The following is a 19,510-nucleotide window of genomic DNA, read 5'->3' on the forward strand; positions in this document are numbered from 1 at the left end:
CTGTCAATCCAAGTATATATGTGGGGTTTTCGTTCCAAAAATACATGATACAAACTGTGTTGTAACCTACTTTTCTTAATATATTATAAATGTCTTTCTACCTCATCCTCATTCTCAGCCCCTAGATTCAACCCCCTTCACCCAATAAAAAGCATCAAGTGCTGTGATTTGTGGCTTCCCTCCCACACACCTGCAGTTGAAGGGAGACTAATGAACAGCAGTGGGTCCCAAGGGGAAAGAGGCAAAAACGTGAAGGACACGGGGCGATCAGAAACACTCCTTTGTCCCTGAGCAATCGGAGGCAGCTGTTACAGAACTCGTTCCCCCCCCCCACCCTTTTTTTTTTTTTTTTTTTTTCTTGGAGAAAGTGATTCAGCTGAGCATTCCTGGATCCGGAAATGCTTCAGCACCAAAATCAAATTCGTAAGAAAGCTGAATCAGGAGCATTTGTGTCTGGGTAATGGAGAGCACAGTCACAGGATCAAAAGGGCTTCCTGCTGCTGTTTTCAGGGTAATTCGCTGCTTCCAGAATTCTGAGCATTGATAAAGGTGTGTTTGGGGTAAAAACTTACTTGCCATTCTCTGAGCTCTGAACTTGCTCTCCAATGGATGATACATGAGTAGGGCAAGAAAGAAGGATTTATTTACGAATTAAGCTTTCACCAGTGAACCCACTAGAAACAGACAGCAACCTCAAGGTGTGAGGTCCAGGTGGGGGGGTGAGGGGTTGCTTCTGGAACCTGCAAGAAGTTTGTGGGCCCCTCTCACCCGGGGGACAGGCATTCCTGCTGACAGCTTGGAGGAGGCCACCCAGGGCCTGGCAGCCTGACCTGTGCTTTCCTTTCCGCAGAACGAGGTCATCAGCCAGCAGCTGTCGGTCATCTTCACTCACTGCTACGGGCCCTACCCCATCCCCAAGCTCACGGAGATCAAGCGCAAGCAGACCTCGCGCCTGGGTGAGTGCCTCACCGCGCCCTGCCCCTCGCTGTTGCCTTGTGGTTTGAGGACACAGAGGTAGCAAATGCCCAAAAGAACAGTACCGGAGGACGTCTAAGATGGACACAGGAGTCAGGCAGGTGGTGATCAGGGTATCCTCACATGATAACTGGAGCCTATACCTTGGAAATGTGGACAAGGAGACCCACCAGTCCCTCTAACCGAGGGATTTTCTCCCGCAGGGACGACAGCCCCAGAGCCCATGCGCTTCCTGCAGGCAGGTAGATTCTGGTTCCAAAAGAGGGCAGAGCTGTGCAGGCAGCTCTTTGCCCCGACCGCTCCCCGTCTAAGAAGTCCCTCTTCCTCCCTGAGGAGGAACAAGCAGGGGACAGTGCCAGGCCCGCAGTGTTCTTCTAATGGAGTCCTTCTGCAGGGACCCAGGAGAGGAAATAAAGTGCCCGACCCCTCCACCCCCCACACACACATACACACCTCACACACACAGATACACAAGTGAGGGGAACATACCCGAGCTGAAGAGACTGGGTACTCTGAAATGCCATCAGAGTACCAGGAATCACTTTTTCTTCTGGTTGGACACTGCGCTGGGCTGGCCCCAGCCTAGCACTTGACCTTCCCCGTCTCAGGTAACCCTCAAGCCGCCCCAGGAGGCAGGCACTGCAAGTCCCCCCACATCTCAGTGGAAGAAAGGGAAGGTCTGTGCTGCCTTCAGATTCACTTCATGAGCTACCCACCTCCTCCCAAAGCCATGATTCCCTCCTTCTACAGTCCCAGCTTCTGGAATTTTCCAGGAGAAAACTTTCCGTCAGGCAATTATTTCATTCCAAGGATCCTGGGGCTGCCGTAACCTGGCTGATCAGTCTGGAAATAAAGCAAAGAAATGCTTCGCTGCCTTGAAGCCCGAAACGCCAGCCTTCTGTTGCGAGGGCCTTTCTCCTTGCTTCCTGGGGAATGATAAAATATTACAGACAAATCCTTTTATGATGAAGGTTGGGGACTTTCCTACTTCCTATTGTTTCCTGCAAAGACGGGGAAACATTTGAGAAATGAAAGCATCTGAAAATGCTATCCTTTAACAAAATCACTACGTTTGGAACAGGTGAGCTAGTTTAAATTAGTGAAAAGGCTGAATTCGTGGAACTGTTTTAAAGTATTCTTGCTCCTGTCGTGAAAAAGTTGTTAATTGAAATGACACCAAGTTTTTGCTGAAGTGAAAACCCGAGTAGCCACGTCAAATGTTGTCTGTTTTCCTTTCTGCCCATTCATGTGGGCAAAGTAGGACGTACCAAAACCGCAAATATTTCTACCTTGTAGAAAACAGGTATTAATTAAAATGCTGTCAGAGCAACACATCACAAAGACGAAGCAAATTAACAGACTTTGGAGACTGAACGTTACATTCCCAGGCCATAGCAACATCTGACATCTCGGTGCCTTAACAGACACCCTTGTTAGAGCAAACATTTGTAAGGGCTGTTTCAATGACACAGCATAAAATCTCCTTTCCCGTAGTTATAGGTGAGGAGGGAATATTTTTTCCTTCCAGATTTGCTGAGCTTTCTTTCAGCAATCAAAAGGGCCTAGTTTTTAAGGCCAAGCATTGGAATTCCAAGGGTTATAGCATCAACAGAAGAAGGGCAGGCTGGAGAAGCTCAAAGCTCACAATATGGAAGAAAAGGGGCAGAACCTATTTATGAATAGATGGAACATGAACCAGGTAGGGTTGGCATCTTCAATAGAGCATTTCAAACTAGGGTAACTCCCAAGTTGTCAAATAGTGATTCTTTAAGGACCTGCTTTAAAGGGAAGACATGAATGATCAGTCACAAGGGCCAGGCAGGTCATATAAGTGAGTGAAGTGGCTTCCGTGTGAGACAATAGGGAGCGGTGGGGACTGTAGCAAATTGGAGAGCACATGCCTGATTTTTTGTGACGCATTGCCCTTTTGCCTCCCAGTGAATTCTGGGAGAGGATGGTTCAAAGGGCTACAGGCAGGAGAGTTTAGCAATTTGGGAAACAGGAGTATGGCTATCTGGAGGTAGACAGTGAGAGTGAGAGGGAGTGGATGCTGAAAAGAGGGAGAACGTCACTCCAAACTTTTAGTCTTTAAAGCAAGCGGAGATGTGAATTTTAGTCAACTCTGAGGACTTCTGTGGCCTCTCTTCTCTCTTCGTCTGGATTGTTTAGAAGTTTGAGGGTGTTTTTTTTTTCATAAAATATTTTCATGATAGTGGGATTGTGATTTTGACTGTTTTATGCTTTTATGATCTAAATTAAAACTTTTTTTAATGGGAAGAGGTGAGGTAGCTATACGTACAGACAGAAGTATGAATGGAGGACCACCATCTGGGGCAGCACAGGGGCTGAGGGGCCATCCTACCTTCAGGGGCTGGAAGAGGAGAGTTGGCCTAGAAGACAAATTCTGGGTCCAGGGTCTGGGCAAAATGGAGCCGGCCAGGGGTCCAAGATAGAGTTGTCAGGGTGTGCCCAGCAGTTGGGGTCATGGCCCCCAGATATCCAGGGGGTTGATCCCCACTCTTAATGGTTAGGACAGCCTAAACCCAGCCAAAAGAAGCAGCTGGAGTTTTATTTCAGGACAACTGTTTAACCCCTGGGGAAGGGCCCATCAGCAAGCAAGTCCCCAGGCTAAGAAGGAGCCTGATGTCCTTGGCAGGATCTAAGAACAAGTCTGTGGAACAAGGGTCAAGGCATTCTTCACTCATTCAAAAAAATATTAATTAAGCATCTACTATGATAGTCATGTTTATTGAGGAGTACTGTGTGTAAGCCATGTTGCTAAGTGCTTTGCGAAAATTAACTCATTTAATGCTCACGGTAAATGATGTAGATGTACAATGGGTATTACCATTCCCATTATAAAGAAAGGGAAACAGAGGCACAGAGAGGCTAAATAACTTGCCTAAGGTCATAGAGCTGAGATTTCTGGCTTCAGAGCCCACACTCTTCCTATGCGTTAGCACCTTTCTGTTCTAGACACAGAGCAAGGATGTGAAAAGAACAGACAAGGTCCTGATCTCCCAAGCAAAGTTACAGGGAAGGAAAGTAACAGTGAATACTCTGTAGCAAATGAGGCTACACCAGGGGGCTATGAGAGCTCAGGTAGGGGATGCTTGGTCAGTCTGAGGAGGGTGGGGGAGTCAGGCAAGGCTTCTTGATAGAAGGTGTGTGCACTGAATCTTGAAGCCCACATGGGGTGAACCAGGTTTGGAAGGAGTTGGAGGTGTCCCAGGTGAAGCACCAGAGGTGGAAGTATGTGGCACTCATGTAGCTCGAGCACACTGCGGGTTGACGGGGGGATGTGACTAGGGAGAAGCCAGAGAAGGCAGCAGTCTAATCACAAGGAGCCTTGCTAAGAAGTTTGGACTCTATTCTTGGAGCGCTAGGGAGCTATGGAAAGGTTTACAGCAGAGGAGGGGCGTGATCAGATCTGCCTTTAGTAAGAATGACTGTGGTGAGGTGGACCATCGGGTTGGAGGCAGAGACCAACAGAGGCTCCTGCGGGTCTCCAGACAAGAGATCTTGTGGCCTAGCAAGGGCAGGGGCATTGGGGATGGAGAGAAATGGGGCAATCGAGAAACACTTAGGAGGAAGAGGAGACAGTGTTTGTGATAGACTAGATCTGGGTAAGCCCAGAAGAGGAAGGTGTCTTGTTGCCTTCGAATCCTTGGTTTGGGCAACCAGTAGATGGTGGTGCCGTTCACAGGCAAGGAAGAATCTTTTTCACGTGAGCTGAGAATCCAGTTCATCGTGTATCCTCAGACTCAGAAGCTTGGGTGCAGACGCCGCAGAGAGGTAATCTCCCATTTAGAGACTCCTAAAGGTCCCCCCCCCCACCGGGCCCCGCAGCTTAGGTCAGGGCAGGTCGTGTAATAGGAAGCCCCACCAGAGGTTAGGTCCACCTTGCCCTCGTGCAGGGGTCCAGACTGACTCAGGAGCAGAGTGGGTGGAACCCAGTAGGGGCAGGGATGTTAGTGGATATTCCCAACAAGCAAAAGCACTGAGCTGAGGACAGACTGGCACCTTCAGGAGCTCTAGGTCTCAGTGGCTAAAAGGACAGACAAATTGGGGGGTGAGGGGGGTGGAGCTAGGGATCCTAGTGCTTAATCATGCAGACCCTCCAATCCGAATTCAAAGTTCAAAGCCCACGTTCAGATCCTGGCTACTGCACCTGTCACTGGCTCAAACTTCTGCATGCTTGTTTCCTAACTGCACAACTGACGATGGTCCCTGTCTGCCGGGACCAAATGAGTTTGCATGTGCACGTGCCAGCTTCCACAGCGCCTGGCACATCGTAAGTGCTCAGCGAGTAGTGATATACCTCCTTTGTTGTCGCTGTTGATGAGAGCAGGGGACTGGCTCAGTGCCTCTGATTCTGGGAGAGAGGCGCTTGGATTTTGAACCACCTGGAATACAGTGGTAAGGGGGCAGAGTTTCTAGACCCCTTTGCCATCAGGCAGGGAGGGCACCGAGCCCACGTAGGAGGAGCAAAGGGGAGGTGGGCATACCTTTGCCTTTCCCATCAGAAAATCATCTGCATCAGGCCGTGGCTGAGTCTCTTCTGGGGAAATGCTACTTCTAATCACAAATAAGCTACGGAGATTTCCTATGAAAAAAACTGAATTTCAGTGATTTGAGTGTTCTTTTGACTGGTTCTGTCTCCTGTTTGTCCTCTGTCTCGCCAATGAGTATTTTATGACCGTGGTTTCCCCTGTCGGCTCTTCTTGGCACTTTCCAGAAGAAAAATGTAAACTTCACCCTTCTCTCCACTAAAGCTACCCTTTTTCCCCTTCCTATTCTAGATCCTCATTTCCTTAACAATAAAGAAATGTCTGATGTTACCTTTCTGGTAGAAGGAAGACCATTTTACGCTCACAAAGTGCTGTTATTTACCGCCTCTCCGAGGTATGTATGGTCAGTTTTGAAAGCAGCTGAATTATGAGTGTGGCTGTTGCTGTTACTAGTCTCTGAAATTCAATTTTGGTGGTATCTTCCCTGGACTGGAAGATGATCTTTTCAAAATCAAGAATTCGAGAGCAAAGTGCATTTGTACAACCAAGTTCACAGCAACATTATTCACAGCAGCCAACAGGTTTCAGAAGCATCCCAGGTGCCCTCCAGGAGAGGAATGGACAAACAAAATGTGGTATATACATATATTATTTAACCTTAAAAAGGAAGGCAGAACTGACAGATGCTACAACCTGATAAACCTTGGGGGTGGGATGCAAAGAAACAAGGCAGTCACAAAAAGACAGACACTGTATGATTCCACTTATGTGCAGAACCAAGAGTGGTGAGCTTCATAGAGACAGAAAGTAGGATGGGTTGCCTGGGGCCGGGGGCAGGGGAAGGTGGGGGAGTTGTTCCATGGATACAGAGCAAGTTCTGGAGATTGTTTTTTTAAGCACAGAGCAGCCAGTAGTATAAACAGCAGCGCCTTTGTGTGACTCAGGCAAGGGCACCGGTCCTCTGGGCAGACAGAGTGTGTACCAGGCCCAGGGCTTCAGAGCAGAGCGTGAATTGGATTTTAGCTGCCCCCACCCAATGCCCTCACGCAGTGTACAACCTGAAATGTCATACACAGCGGCCTGGAATGGCCTGTCCTCCAAATATCCAGGAACTCTGGCGTAAGCCATCCCACACTTACAGGTCTTGAACCTGACTTTTCCTTGACTATGGAGTTGACAGTGGTATCACTCCCTCCTCTGCTACTGCTCTCTCTGCTTTCGATTGGAGTTAAGTTGGCCGTTTAGAACCGCATTATCCAAAGCGCCAAACTGGGATCAGCAAAGCTCTGTCACGGAGGAAGGCAGGACGCTGAAATGAGCAGGCAGGCTGCTGGGAATGGAGGGGGCGGGGTGAGGATGAACAAAGTGATCAGGACACTGGGTACCCAGAAACAGAACCCACTTCTAGGACATTTGCTAATGAATATATGTGACCAACACTTCCTGGGTTCCTAAAAGCATCCTGGACTCTCCACTGCCTCTCCCCAAAATCACATGCAAACCCCCAGATGTCTGCTTTGCCACAACAAGAAGAATACGCCATGCCTTACACGGTTCTCGGTTATGATGCCGTAGAAAAGCAGGATAGATATCATACCAGTGTTAATTTCTTAGTCTTGACAACCATGGCTGTGTAGGATGTTAACATCCGGGAAAGCTGTGTGGAAGGCATCCAGGAGCTCTGTACTGTCTTTATGACTGTTCTGCGAATCTTATTATTTCAAAACTATAAGTTGAAGAAAAGAACACAGCTTATGCCTAAATGTTTTGAGTGTCAGGGTGTTCCATTGACCGGGTCTGTACCCACTAGGAGCTTACAGTTTTGTTGATCGCAGGAAAGCACATCTGAAGCCCGTCAGCAGGTCATCCATGGGGAGGTCGATAGGTAGTCAGCGGTTGTTGATTAAGTACCTACGATGCAGCAGATCTGGAAGGGCACAGGCTCTGGAGATGCAGCAGAGCAGAAGGGTGGAGTCCCTGCCCTCCAGGAGCAAAGGTGCACAGGAGGTGGGGGGCACCATGGGTATCAGAGGACCCCATGAAGGAAGCAGCCTTCGTGATAAGTCCTGTGGGACAGACAGATGGGCTTTTAAATGCTATTTGTTCTGTTCCAGTCACCTGTTTGAGAAATAACAGTTCAAACTACTATTTTTAACTTTAAAGTTTTAACTTCAGGGCGCCTAGCTGGCTCAGTCAGAAGAGCATACGACTCTTGATCTCAGCGTTGTGAGTTTGAGCCCCACATTGCGTGTAGAGATTACCTACACCCAAATAAATAAACAAAGTTTATTTATGTTTGAGAGAAACAGAGAGTGAGCAGGAGAGGGGCAGAGAGAGGCAGACACAGAATCCTGAACAGTCTCCAGGCTCTGAGCTGTCAGCACAGAGCCCGACATAGGGCTCAAACCCACGAACTGTGAGATCATGACCTGAGCCGAATCGGAAGCTTAACCGACTGAGCCACCCAGGCACCCCCTAAAAAAAATGGTTTAAAAAAAAATAAAGTTGTAACTTCAGATTTGATTATGGTATCTTACTGGGGTGGCATTGCATTATGACATCTGTGGATGTACTGATGATGTATTTCAGAGTGGGGGGCGGGGAATACAGGATACTACATGTTTCTCTCATTAGAGTGGTGTTTCTCACAAACTGTGGAGTGTGTGTGGGTCTTTTTATCTCCTTTCTTGTGTTCTTTTTCAGGTTCAAAGCACTCCTCTCCAGCAAACCAACAAATGACAGCACCTGCATAGAGATCGGTTACGTGAAGTACCCCATCTTTCAGGTGAGCCCCAGTTGTGACCTAGGGCATTGTGCTGGTCATCCACCTGTGGGTTAGCCACTGCAGAGTCCTCAATTCCTTGCACACTGGGCCCCTCCTTACACCCCCTCTGGCTTACCATCCTTTTATCCCTACAGCATTAGTTGAGCACCTACTGGTTGCCTAGCCCTCTGCTGGGACCTGGGGACACAAGGATAAAGGACATTCCTCCCCTGGGGCGTCACAGGATAGAGCGGGTAACTGAGTAATTAGTCACTTACAATATAATGTGGGGAGGTACCGGTAGGGGGCAGGGAGGCGATGTGCTGTGACAACTAGGACCAGGGAAGTTGGAGAAGGTCTCCTATGAGGTGTCAGCTGAAATTATGAAAGCTTAAGAGAAGCTGGGGAACCCTAGGAAGGCTCGAGGCTTAAAAAGGGGGTTAGAAGATTCTAGGCAGAGAACAGCAAGGATGAAGTCCCAAAACCATGGTTGAGCCTAATGTGATCAGGAGCCAGTGGACTTTTAACAACTGCACTCCCTCCATGCTGTCCTCCCACAAGCCAGGGTCAGGGAGCCCACGTGGGTGACCTGGGGGTGGGATCTGTGGAATTCTGAACAGAACGTTGTTTCCTGTGGTTCAGTTCAGGAAGTAGGGCCTTGGGAGGAGTGCAGTAAGAGTGGATAAGATTCAGGCAGGTGTGCCAGGGATTCATGCTCTAAGAGGGTTGTTGAGACAACTCAGAGATAATGGCGGGGGGGGGGGGGGAGGGCGGGGGGTGGAGACAAGGCTGGCCATGACCAGGGCCACGGGACAGGTTTCCAATCTGCATTTGGAAGGAAAGAGCTGCAGCCCAGGACTAAAATGCTGCATTCTCCTATTTAAAATTGGTGGCTATCACATGACGATGGGCAAAGAACCAACCTTTCTAAGCCTCAGTTTGCTCATCTGGTGGATAGGAAAGGGGAAACTGCAGTGGGAGGCAGGGAACAGCATAAGCAAATGGACAAAAGTGGGAAATCATGGGGTGTGTTTGAGGGAAAGTGATTATCAGTCTATTCAGCCGGTCTTAAGGTATATTGGAGACTGAGAAGACACTGGGACCAGTCAGTATGAGCCAAGTGGGAAGAAAGCAGGCCAGATGGTGGCTTTTCCCTGGCCCCTCAGATCCTGCTGTCCAGAGGGCTGCCATGGATGTTCAGAGGAAGCCACCATGCCCTCACACTGGCCCCTAAAGCCTATTGAGGTACCTGCATCTCCACCATTAGAGATGTATTTCTTTGGTTATGTTAAAAGTTCAAATGAAAGAATCCTTCCCAAGTAACTATGGGTAAGACACTCTTCTTTGAGCCTCATTTTCTCCATTTTTAACAAGTTAATATCACCTCTATCTATGCCATGGGTTCTTGAAGAGATTAGCAAGTAGGACAACTTGGCAAATTTTTTTTTGATGTTTATTTATTTTTGAGAGAGAGAGAGGCAGAGCATGAGCAGAGGTCGGGGACAGAGAGAGGGAGACACAGAATCTGAAGCAGGCTCCAGGCTTTGAGCTGTCAGCACAAAGCCTGCCCAACACAGGGCTTGAACTCACAAACCGCGAGATCATGACCTGAGCTGAAGTCAGACGGCTAACTGACTGAGCCACCCAGGAGCCCCTCAACTTGGCAATTTTTAAGTGGGTTGTTATTTTTCTAACCCATAACTGGTAAACCATCTCCCTAGTAAGCACAAGACCCTGTAGGATAGGTTACTATGGACTGAGCATTGGGGAAAGGATTAAAGCAGTTTCCAGGGACAAGGCCAGTCTGGGGGAGCCATCCCATTGAGGTGGGGGTGGCAGAGAGGAGCTGGATCCCCAGTGTGGGACCAGGGAGTTGGCATGCCCCCCCAGACCCAGCCTCTCACCCCAATTCCTCACCACATTTTCTACTGACAGCAAAATGGCCACAGCCCTTTCTAGAATGGTGGTGACTTCTGAGTTTGAAATTTTCCATGAAACTGCTGCTTTGTTTTAGGATTAGAGTTGGGAGGGCAGAGAAGAAACTTCTGTGGGGCTCCAGCTATAAATGAGGCACTAACCTCTGCTTGCACATGGTTATCTGGATACTTCTTGCCATTTTCAGAGATGAATAAACTGAGGCTCAGAAAACTTAAATGACGTGCCCCAAGTCTTAGTGCTACTTTAGCGACAGCCAGGATTGGAGCCCAGTCTTCCTGGTGCCAAAGCCTGGATGCTTGGTTCTAGAATACCCTTTCTACGGGGGAACAGTGATAATAACAGTGCCCATTTCTTTTTTTTTTTTTTTTTTTTTTTTTTCATTTGTTTTGAGAGAGGGAGAGAAAGAGTGAGAGCCGGGAAGGGACAGAGAGAAAGGGGGAGAGAGAGGATCCCAAGCAGGTTCTACACTGTCAGTCCAGAGCCCAATGCAGGGCTCGAACCCACAAAGCCATGAGATCATGCCCTGAACCAAAACCAAGAGCCGGACGCTTAACCAACTGAGCCACCCAGATGCCCCATAACAGTGCCCATTTCTTGAGCACCAGCTATGTGTCAGGCTCAAAACTGGTGCTTCTCAGCCTCTGCTGGACATTGGAGTCACCTGGAGAGCTTTGAAAATTCCCAGCACCCAGGCTACCAATCAGAACAGGGGCTGGGGCTCAGGTGTCAGTATTTTGGAGCATCTGCCATTGTCCCAGCATCAGTCAAGGTGGAGACACAGTGCTCTGCACTAGAGTGGATCTCAAGCTTTAACAGGCACCAGAATCTCCAGGGCAGGGGAGGAAGGGGGTTGCTTGATAAAACACAATACTTGTTGAAATGCAGATTCCTGGACCCCATCCCCAGAGTCCTAGATTCTGTAGGCCTAGGGTAGAGTCCTAGAATTTATATTTCTTACAAGAGCCCAGGTGGTGCTGATGCTGCTGGTCCAGGGACCCCACTGTGAGAACCACTGCCATACATCATCTCCTTCAGTCCTTCCAGCCGCCCCTCCGGGAAGCTCTTCTCCCACCTACAGCCAGGACACAGACCCAGAGGGAGGAAGGTAGTGGCCCCAGCTCCGGCTACTCATCACAGCCAAGCTGAGGTTCAGACCCGAGCCTGACTGACTTCCAGACCTGATCTCCTAGTTGCCCCCCAACTGCAGGGACTTGGGCCCTCCCACCCCCCTCCCCACCCCCACCCCCCGCCAAAAAAAAAAAAAAAAAAAAAAATCACCCGCCCCTGAAGAAAGAACTGTAGGCCCATTCGAGTTTGAGTATGAACTAAGTGCTGGAAAATGCATGCCTCCCCAGCTCTCCTGAGTGCTCGTGAAGGGGGCACTTTTGCCATAAAGCCTGGAACTAATTGGGGAGGTTCCTGTAATAAGAACCTTGTAGTAGGCATTCAATAAATGTTTGCTGTGCGGATTCATTGAACGAGAGACCTACGTGGGAAAGCGTGGCCCCAGAGGAATCCAAGGCCTGTAATTGCTTTTGCCTGGGGAAGGTTTCCTGGCCACATTAGCCTGGAGTTACTGTAATGAGTTAGGAAGATTTAGCAGGCCCTGGGGACTTCTCTGTGTGCCTGTCCCTTCCCCATAAAAGAAGAAAAGCCTCATTTGTGGCTTGAAATAGGCCAAGGAGGGCTGAATCCGACCCAGAAGGAGGCTCCCAGGGGCCTGTTCACTCCACTTCCATGCTGACAGAAGAATTTTAGTTAAATGAGACTGCTTTGAGTTTCCTCCCCACAAGACTGTTTAACATCACACACGGGCAAGAGCAGGACGCAGCTGAGGCTACACGTGGAAGTGGGGGCCTCCGTGAGGCCGTGGATGCCATTTAAATCCCGGCTCCATGCAGGTTGACAGCTGCCAAGGAAAACAACTCCAGAAACAGGCCCTTTGGCCTGATAAGGGTTCGTTTTGCCCCCTTTGCAGAAAAGGCTTGTGTTGGCAGAGTCTGACGGCAAGGGACAGCCCAATTTAAATCCCATTAGCCCCAGGATCTGCATCTGCTAAGGAGCAGCATTTTAAGTCAACAGCCCGACCTCAAATGAATGACCTAATATGATGGAGGCACACTCTGTAAATGGAGAGGCCCTGTATTTGGGGTAGTTATTGTCATGGCTCGTATTGTTGTCATTATCGGTTTGGCCATTGTAAAAGAGAGGCGCTGGGGGGACCCGTTGATTTACATAAGGCCAGGATCCCCCCATTCGCTGACATGATACGTTAGATGCCTGTGGCCCATCAGGATGAGGGAGGGGAGGGTAAATGATGCTGTGTTATCGTTTCCCAAAGCCTCAGCCACCACCATCAATGCACCACCATCCCTGTGACGAGGCAGGTGGGCACAGAAGCCCAAAGTCAGTCCGTGGGAGACTCAAACACGAAAGAGGAGGTGAGGCGAGGGCTCGTGTTCCTGTTTAAGGTGCACTTGCTGAGTGCAGGCACGAGAATGCAGAGAAGGACAAGACATAGACGGTCCCACCAAGCTCGCGTGGGAAGTAACACTGCAGTTGTGGATGATGTGTGCCCAGCCAGGGGTTACAGCTAGGACATCTGAGAAGGCTCCACACATGTGACCACTGAGATCCCAAAAGCGGGGGCCCAGTTCAACAGGTGGAGAAGAAGGGAGGGGCATCCGAGCAGAGGGAACAGCATGGGCAAAAGTGCGGGACTGAAAGAGAAGTGGTGGGTTCTGTTAGAGGCAAGTGGGTGGGAGTGATCAGAGTATAAAAGGCAGATGTTGTCCAGATTAGGATGAGAGAAGGCTTGAGTGACAGAGGAGATCTGAAAAAGTAAATTGATTCATAGCAGCAGTATTCATAACAGCCAAGCAGTGGAACCCATCCAATGTCCCTCAGCTGATGAACAGATACACAAAACGTGATACATTGTTCAGCAATAAAGAACGTAGAAGAGAGAAGTGACAGCAAGAATGAACCTTGAAAATATTACGCTAAGTGTCATCAGCCAGACACAAAAGAGCATGTGTTGTGTGATTCCACTGATAGGAAATGTCCGGAATGCGCGAATCCATCGTGGTTGTCAGGACAGGGCCAGGAGGAAATGAGACTGGTTGGTAATGCGTACGGGGTTTCTCCTGGGCGTGTTAGAAATGTTCTAAAATTAGATAGTGGTGATGGTTGCACGCCATTGTGAATATACTAAAAACCACTGAGCTGTATGCTTTAAGTTGATGCGTTTGCATTATGTAAAATAGACCTCAATAAAGCTGTAAACATATATATGTTTTAAATGATGACTTTTAAACACTCGTGCAAAAGGTAGATTGAGATCAGTCACAAAGGACCTCGAATGGCCTGAATAAAAACATGGCAGTGCACAGCAGAGCACTACTGGAGAAAGATTTTTCCACCTCAGAGAACACTGAAGAACTAAGATTTATTCAGTTCTTGCCATGTGCCAGGCCCCTGCTAGGCCTGTTGCGTATAATTTAACCCTCTTCAGAACCCCGTGAGGTAGGTAATGTTATCCCCACTTTGCAGATGATGCAACTGAGGCACAGAGAACCTAACTCAATTCAGGTCCCTCAGATCTTAAGCGGCAGGGCTGCTCAGAAGCTGAGGGAGCCCACGTGCAGGGTCCTTGCTCTTAACCACTGCCATATGTTGGTCACAGACCACTGGAGCCTGAAGGGACTGTGGAGGACAGCCCAGCCCCAGCGCCTCATTTTACAAGTGTCCAAAGATGGGACGTAACCAGTCTACAGAGGCTTCCGGCACAACTGCCGTGGGGTGAGGCAGGTATAGTCCATGTGTCATAAGGCAGAAGACCGTGGTGGAGAAGAGCATGTTCACCACCTAAAATTAAAACTTTGGGGCTGGCTGGCTCAGCCCTGGGTGGCTCAGTCGGTTAAGCATCCGACATCAGCTCAGGTCATGATCTCATGGTTCATGGGTTCAAGCCCCACATCAGGCTCTGTGCTGACACCTCAACCTGGAGCCTGTTTCCGATTCTGTGTCTCCCTCTCTCTCTCTCTCTCTCTCTCTCTCTCTGTTCCTCCCCCGCTCGCGCTCTGTTTCTCTCTAAAATAAACATTTAAAAAAAATAAAAATTTTTTTAAAATATTAAAAGAAAAAAATTAATGGCTTCATGGGAGGTAGTGACAGCCAGTTCTACACATCTGGGGGCCTCATTCTAAAGGGACACCAATTTGCAAAGCTCTGGGACTTTGCACACCATTCAGGCCTCCTTAATACATGAACAAAGAACAGCCTCGCTCAGACTGTTCACATCATCAGTGAAACATTGAAACTGTGGACCCCTAATGGCTTCATCCTGGGTCTTGTCAAGCTGTAATGAGGAGCAGGTGGTCCCATGGGGGGCCCAGAGTCATCCCCTGGGACTTAAGTAAGAATCCTGTCAAACTGGACCATGCTTCCAGGGGAACGACCCCTAGCGTAGTTTCCTTAAACTGCCTGTTTGGGGGCAGCCTGATGGCATGAAGGTGGAAAGACAAGCCGCGCCTGCCATCTGTAGATGGAGAACAGAGAATTGTTCAGAATTGTTTAATGTGATACCGGGCATGCACTTGGAACCCAGCAGAATCACAAGGAGACAAATTTCAGCATGCCATAAGGAAAAACATCCAGCCGGGAGAAGCATCCTAAGTGGAACTTCTCCTACAAGGCAGTGATCAAGCGGGAATGGCCACGCTGGGGACAGGTGTCCTAGAGGGACCGATAGACTGCCTGGCTGTAAGCTGACGGTGTCTGTGTGCTGACACTGACTGATGCTTTGCTCGCTGTGTCCTTTCTTCCAGCTGGTTATGCAGTATCTCTACTACGGTGGCCCAGAGTCACTTCTCATTAAAAACAACGAGATAATGGAGGTAAGGAAACTGTTGTGTCATCGGGTCGGTGGCTCCTCTGTAAACTCAGGTCACTGGCAGGTGTTGGCGGTGGCTGGGGGGACCTGTGTTGGGTTTTCACTTGGGTGCAGGGTTTGGGGTCCTGCCTCCCGAGGGTTTTGCATCAGAGCCCCTTCCGGAAGGCCAGGGTGCTCGGTGCACTTGCAGTAGCAGCTCCGTGAAATCCACTTTTAATTGGCTTTGGGGTGGGGGGCAGGGGGGGCAGGTAAAGGAAGTTGCCTGTGGAGGCGGAGACTAAGTCTAGGCACAACTAGGGCTCAGATACCGTCATCAGGAGCTACCCTTGTGACTTCTGTCATTGGAAAACATTCCCCAAATCACAGTGTGTCTGTTGATACAGAAGCCAGGAGCATTCCAGCCAGTTGAGGGTGACCATCCCCCCTTTCTGAGCCTCCTTGGCTCTCCCCCATCTGCTGTCTACCTCACCGTTAAGCCTGTCTCCCCTCCCTAATCCAGGGGCCTTGTTTCTGCTCCCTTCTGCCCAAAGCCAAGAGTCCCTGCTCTTTCCTAAACCTGGACCCCTTGCTGGTTTTCCTGTTCAAAACTGGAAGCTTTGAACGGGAAGCCAAGATTACTCCGATAATCCTGAGCAAAGGAGCCAGGATCCATTTAGGTGTCTGTGGAGTCCAGGGTGCCTGGCTGATTAGAGATGTCAGAGCACTATCAGTCATTCAAAAGGTGACCCCACACAGGGGTTAAAACATGGAGTCGGAGCCAAACTTGGTTTAAATCCAGGCTCTGTCCCTTCTGAGCTGTGTGATCTTGGACATGTTAGTTAACCTCTCTCAGCCTCAGTTTCCTTCCCTGGAAATGGGAATAATTATCTATCTCATTGGGTTTTTAAGATTGTAAGAGTTCCTATGTTCAGTAAGGTGCTTATCCTTCCCATCATACTCTGAGAACCCTTCCATGGTCATCCCCACCCACCCACCCACAGTTACTCTCTTGCCTCTCTGGACCACTCCTTTGACACTTCTCTACCTAAGGACCAAGCTACCATCTGAGAACGCAGGCTCTTCTGTAACATTTATTTTTATTTTAAAATCAAAATAACGATGGGGCGCCTGGGTGGCACAGTCGGTTAAGCGTCCGACTTCAGCCAGGTCACGATCTCGCGATCCGTGAGTTCGAGCCCCGCGTCAGGCTCTGGGCTGATGGCTCAGAGCCTGGAGCCTGTTTCCGATTCTGTGTCTCCCTCTCTCTCTGCCCCCCCCCCCCGTTCATGCTCTGTCTCTCTCTGTCCCAAAAATAAATAAACGTTGAAAAAAAAAATTTTTTTTTTAAATCAAAATAACGAACGTACATGTAAATCATGTAAATAATACAGAAGAGCTGGTCACAAAAAGCAGCTCACCCAGGCTCCCTCATCCCCCGTGCCCCCATCCATTCCCCAAAGGCAATCCCTCTGAACACTTAGGGCCAAGCTACAGCAGTAATGCAAAGGGACAGAGATCTCTGCCCTCATGGACTGAGGGTGACAGGCATGACATCATGTCTGGGGAGAGAAGGGCTCTAAGGAAAACTAAGACAGGGTAAGGAAGGCAGACAGTGATGAAGGGAGATGACCTGAGGCGGGGTGGTCTGGGAGGCTTCTCTGAGGGGACATTTGTGTGGACACCTAGATGAACAGAAGGAGTGAGCCACGCTGAAATCCATCTTGCTGACTAATGGTGTTCACCCATATTTCTGGACGTAACAACTTCAGGCATTTTTGCTCGACCCCCTGCTAGAATAGATGTGAATCTGGTTCACTTCAAACCCCTCTCTGCCATCTGCCCCCGCAACAGAGTTTGATCACTCTATCTTAGTGGCTAGTGTTTCCTTTGGGCTTTAAAGTGGCATTACCAATGCCTATATTCCCAGCCTTTCACCTTGGGACACTTCTGCTGAAGTTAAGGATTTTTCCCCATGATTGTCATCCCTTTATTTCCACCTCCCAGCCACTAACGGGCTGTTTTTATGGTTTTTAGCTTCTGTCTGCTGCGAAATTTTTCCAGCTGGAGGCTCTGCAGCGACACTGTGAGATTATCTGCGCAAAGAGCATCAATACCGACAACTGTGTGGATATTTACAACCACGCCAAGGTAATCAGTCCCACTCTGGCTGCCCTGAGCATGCGCCGTGTACTGAAATGGGTCAGGCTTTTCCTTCACAGACACGGAGTCAAGGCAGAGAGCTGGTGCTGGCCCGCTTGCTCCAGGCTGAGCCACCCCTGCATTCCTTCCACCATCAGCCTCCTGCTCTAGAAAAGATGCCTTTCCTTTTATGTCACCCCTCCCAAATACAACGAGAGCAGGAACTCAGAAGTTCCCAAAGCAGAGTTGCTCTGAGACAGTGCTTCTCAAATGTTAACGTGAACACGAATCATATTGCAGACCCCGACTCAGCAGGTCCAGGGTGGGCCCTGCATTCCTAATTTCTAACAAGCCCCCAGGTGAAGCCTCTGCTGCTAGTCTAAGCCACACCTTGAGTAGCAAGTGGTTGTCGAAGAGTGTTCTCCAGTCCAGAAGCATCAGCATCTTTAGGGAACGTGTTAGAAATGTATATCCTAGGGCCCCATTCCAGACCTACTCTGAATCAAAAACTCTGGGGGAGAGACCCACTGCCTATGGCTTCGCAAGCCGTCCAGGTGATTCTGATGCATGCTCAAGGGCGAGAATCACTGTTCTAGAACTCTGTTCCTGGTGCTGGCTACGCAGTAGAATCATCTGGGCACTCACTTAAAATCCCTATGCTTGGGACCTATCACAGACCAATTAAACTCACCTCTGGTGGTAGAGCCCGGGGAAAGGTGTTTTCCAGACCTTCCCAAGTGATTTCCAGTGTGACCAAGGTTGAGAACAGGTTACCAGCCCTGGAGACCCCCAAGGAGTTCTCCTGGTCAGGTGGACTAATCAGAATCACCTGGGGAGAGTCCTGAATGTGTTTAGCCCCCCACCCACAATGGTCTCTGCAGTGGAACCCAGGAATCTGTATTTTTAACAAGCTCCCTAGGCTACTGTTGTGACTTCAGTCCTAAGACCAGTCATGACTCCAATTTTTGGGAACCACTGACCTCATCTCATACAATCCATTTCACATGTAGGGATACTGGGACCGAGAGAAGTCGAATAATTTGTCCAGGTGCCATTTTATGTTTGTTTCATGTGCTCAGGATGGGCAGATTAGCATTTGCTAGGAAGAAACAGTGAAATGAGTTGAGATCAGGAATTTAGAACAAAAAAAGTCTTCTTTTGAGTAAGTGGAGCTCAAGAGACATCTCCCACACCCGCTGCTTTGTAGAGTGACAGCTGACGTGCATTACACTCTCATTGCCCATCCTGAAAACTCAGGTTGCATTTGAGATGTTGTTTTCTGTCTTATGCCAACATCCAATGAGCCCTTTTAGTGTGCAGGCGCCTGTGGTAAGATCTGTATTACACCTACGTTTTTAAAAAATAATTTATTGTCAAGTTACCTAAAATACAGTGTAGTCTTGGCCTCAGCAGTGATTCCTCTCATTCATCACTTACATACAACACCCAGTGTACATAGCAACAAGTACCCTCCTCAATGACCCTCACCCATTTTCCCTGCCCCTCCCAATCCCCCACCCCCATCAACCCTCAGTTTGTTGTTCTCTGTATTTAAGAACCTTTTATGGTTTGCCTCCTTCCCTTCCCCTATGGTTTTCTGTTAAGTTTCTCAAATTCTACATATGAGTGAAAACCTATGACATCTGTCTTTTTCTGACTGAATTATTTCACTTAGCATAACAACTTCCAGTTCCATCCACCTTGTTGAAAATGGCAAGATTTCATTCTTTTTCATCACTGAGTAATATTTCATTTTATATATATACCACATCTTCTTTATCCATTCATCAGTTGATGGACATTTGAGCTCCTTCCATAATTTGACTATTGTTGATAGTGCTGCTATAAACATTGGGGTACATGTGCCACTACAAATCAGCACTCCTGTATCCTTTGGATAAATTCCTAGTAGTGCTATTGCTAGGTCATAGGGTAGATCTATTTTTAATTTTTTGAGGAAACTCCACACTGTTTTCCAGAGTGGTTGCACCAGTTTACATTCCCATCAACAGTGCAAGAGGGTTCCCCTTTCTCCACATCCTTGGCAACATCTTTCCTGAGTTGTTAATTTTAGCCACTCTGACCAGTGTGGTTTTGATTTCTATCTTCCTGATGATGAGTAGTGTTGAGCATCTTTTCATGTCTGTTGGCCATCTGGATGTCTTCTTTGGAAAAGTGTCTATTCATATCCTCTGCCCATTTCTTCACTGGATTATTTGTTTTTTGGGTGTTGAGTTTGGTAAGTTCTTTATAGATTTTGGATACTAACCCTTCATCTGATATGTTGTTTGCAAATATCTTCTCCCATTC

General features: G+C 48.6%; 1 protein-coding gene across 3 annotated transcripts in view; it reads left to right on the top strand.

The window, feature by feature from the left end:
• Positions 1-19,510, top strand: part of BTBD11 (BTB domain containing 11) — a 317,388-nt gene that overhangs the window by 289,944 nt on the left and 7,934 nt on the right. For all 3 annotated transcript variants that reach the window (XM_045466348.1, XM_045466347.1, XM_045466349.1), the window contains 5 exons: positions 851-956; positions 5,778-5,880; positions 8,190-8,271; positions 15,018-15,086; positions 17,096-17,209. In XM_045466348.1, coding sequence (XP_045322304.1) covers positions 851-956; positions 5,778-5,880; positions 8,190-8,271; positions 15,018-15,086; positions 17,096-17,209 — 474 coding nt within the window. The remainder of the gene's footprint in view (positions 1-850; positions 957-5,777; positions 5,881-8,189; positions 8,272-15,017; positions 15,087-17,095; positions 17,210-19,510) is intronic.

The sequence above is a fragment of the Leopardus geoffroyi genome, chromosome B4 (genome assembly GCF_018350155.1).
Source record: "Leopardus geoffroyi isolate Oge1 chromosome B4, O.geoffroyi_Oge1_pat1.0, whole genome shotgun sequence".
Classification (NCBI taxonomy): domain Eukaryota; kingdom Metazoa; phylum Chordata; class Mammalia; order Carnivora; family Felidae; genus Leopardus; species Leopardus geoffroyi.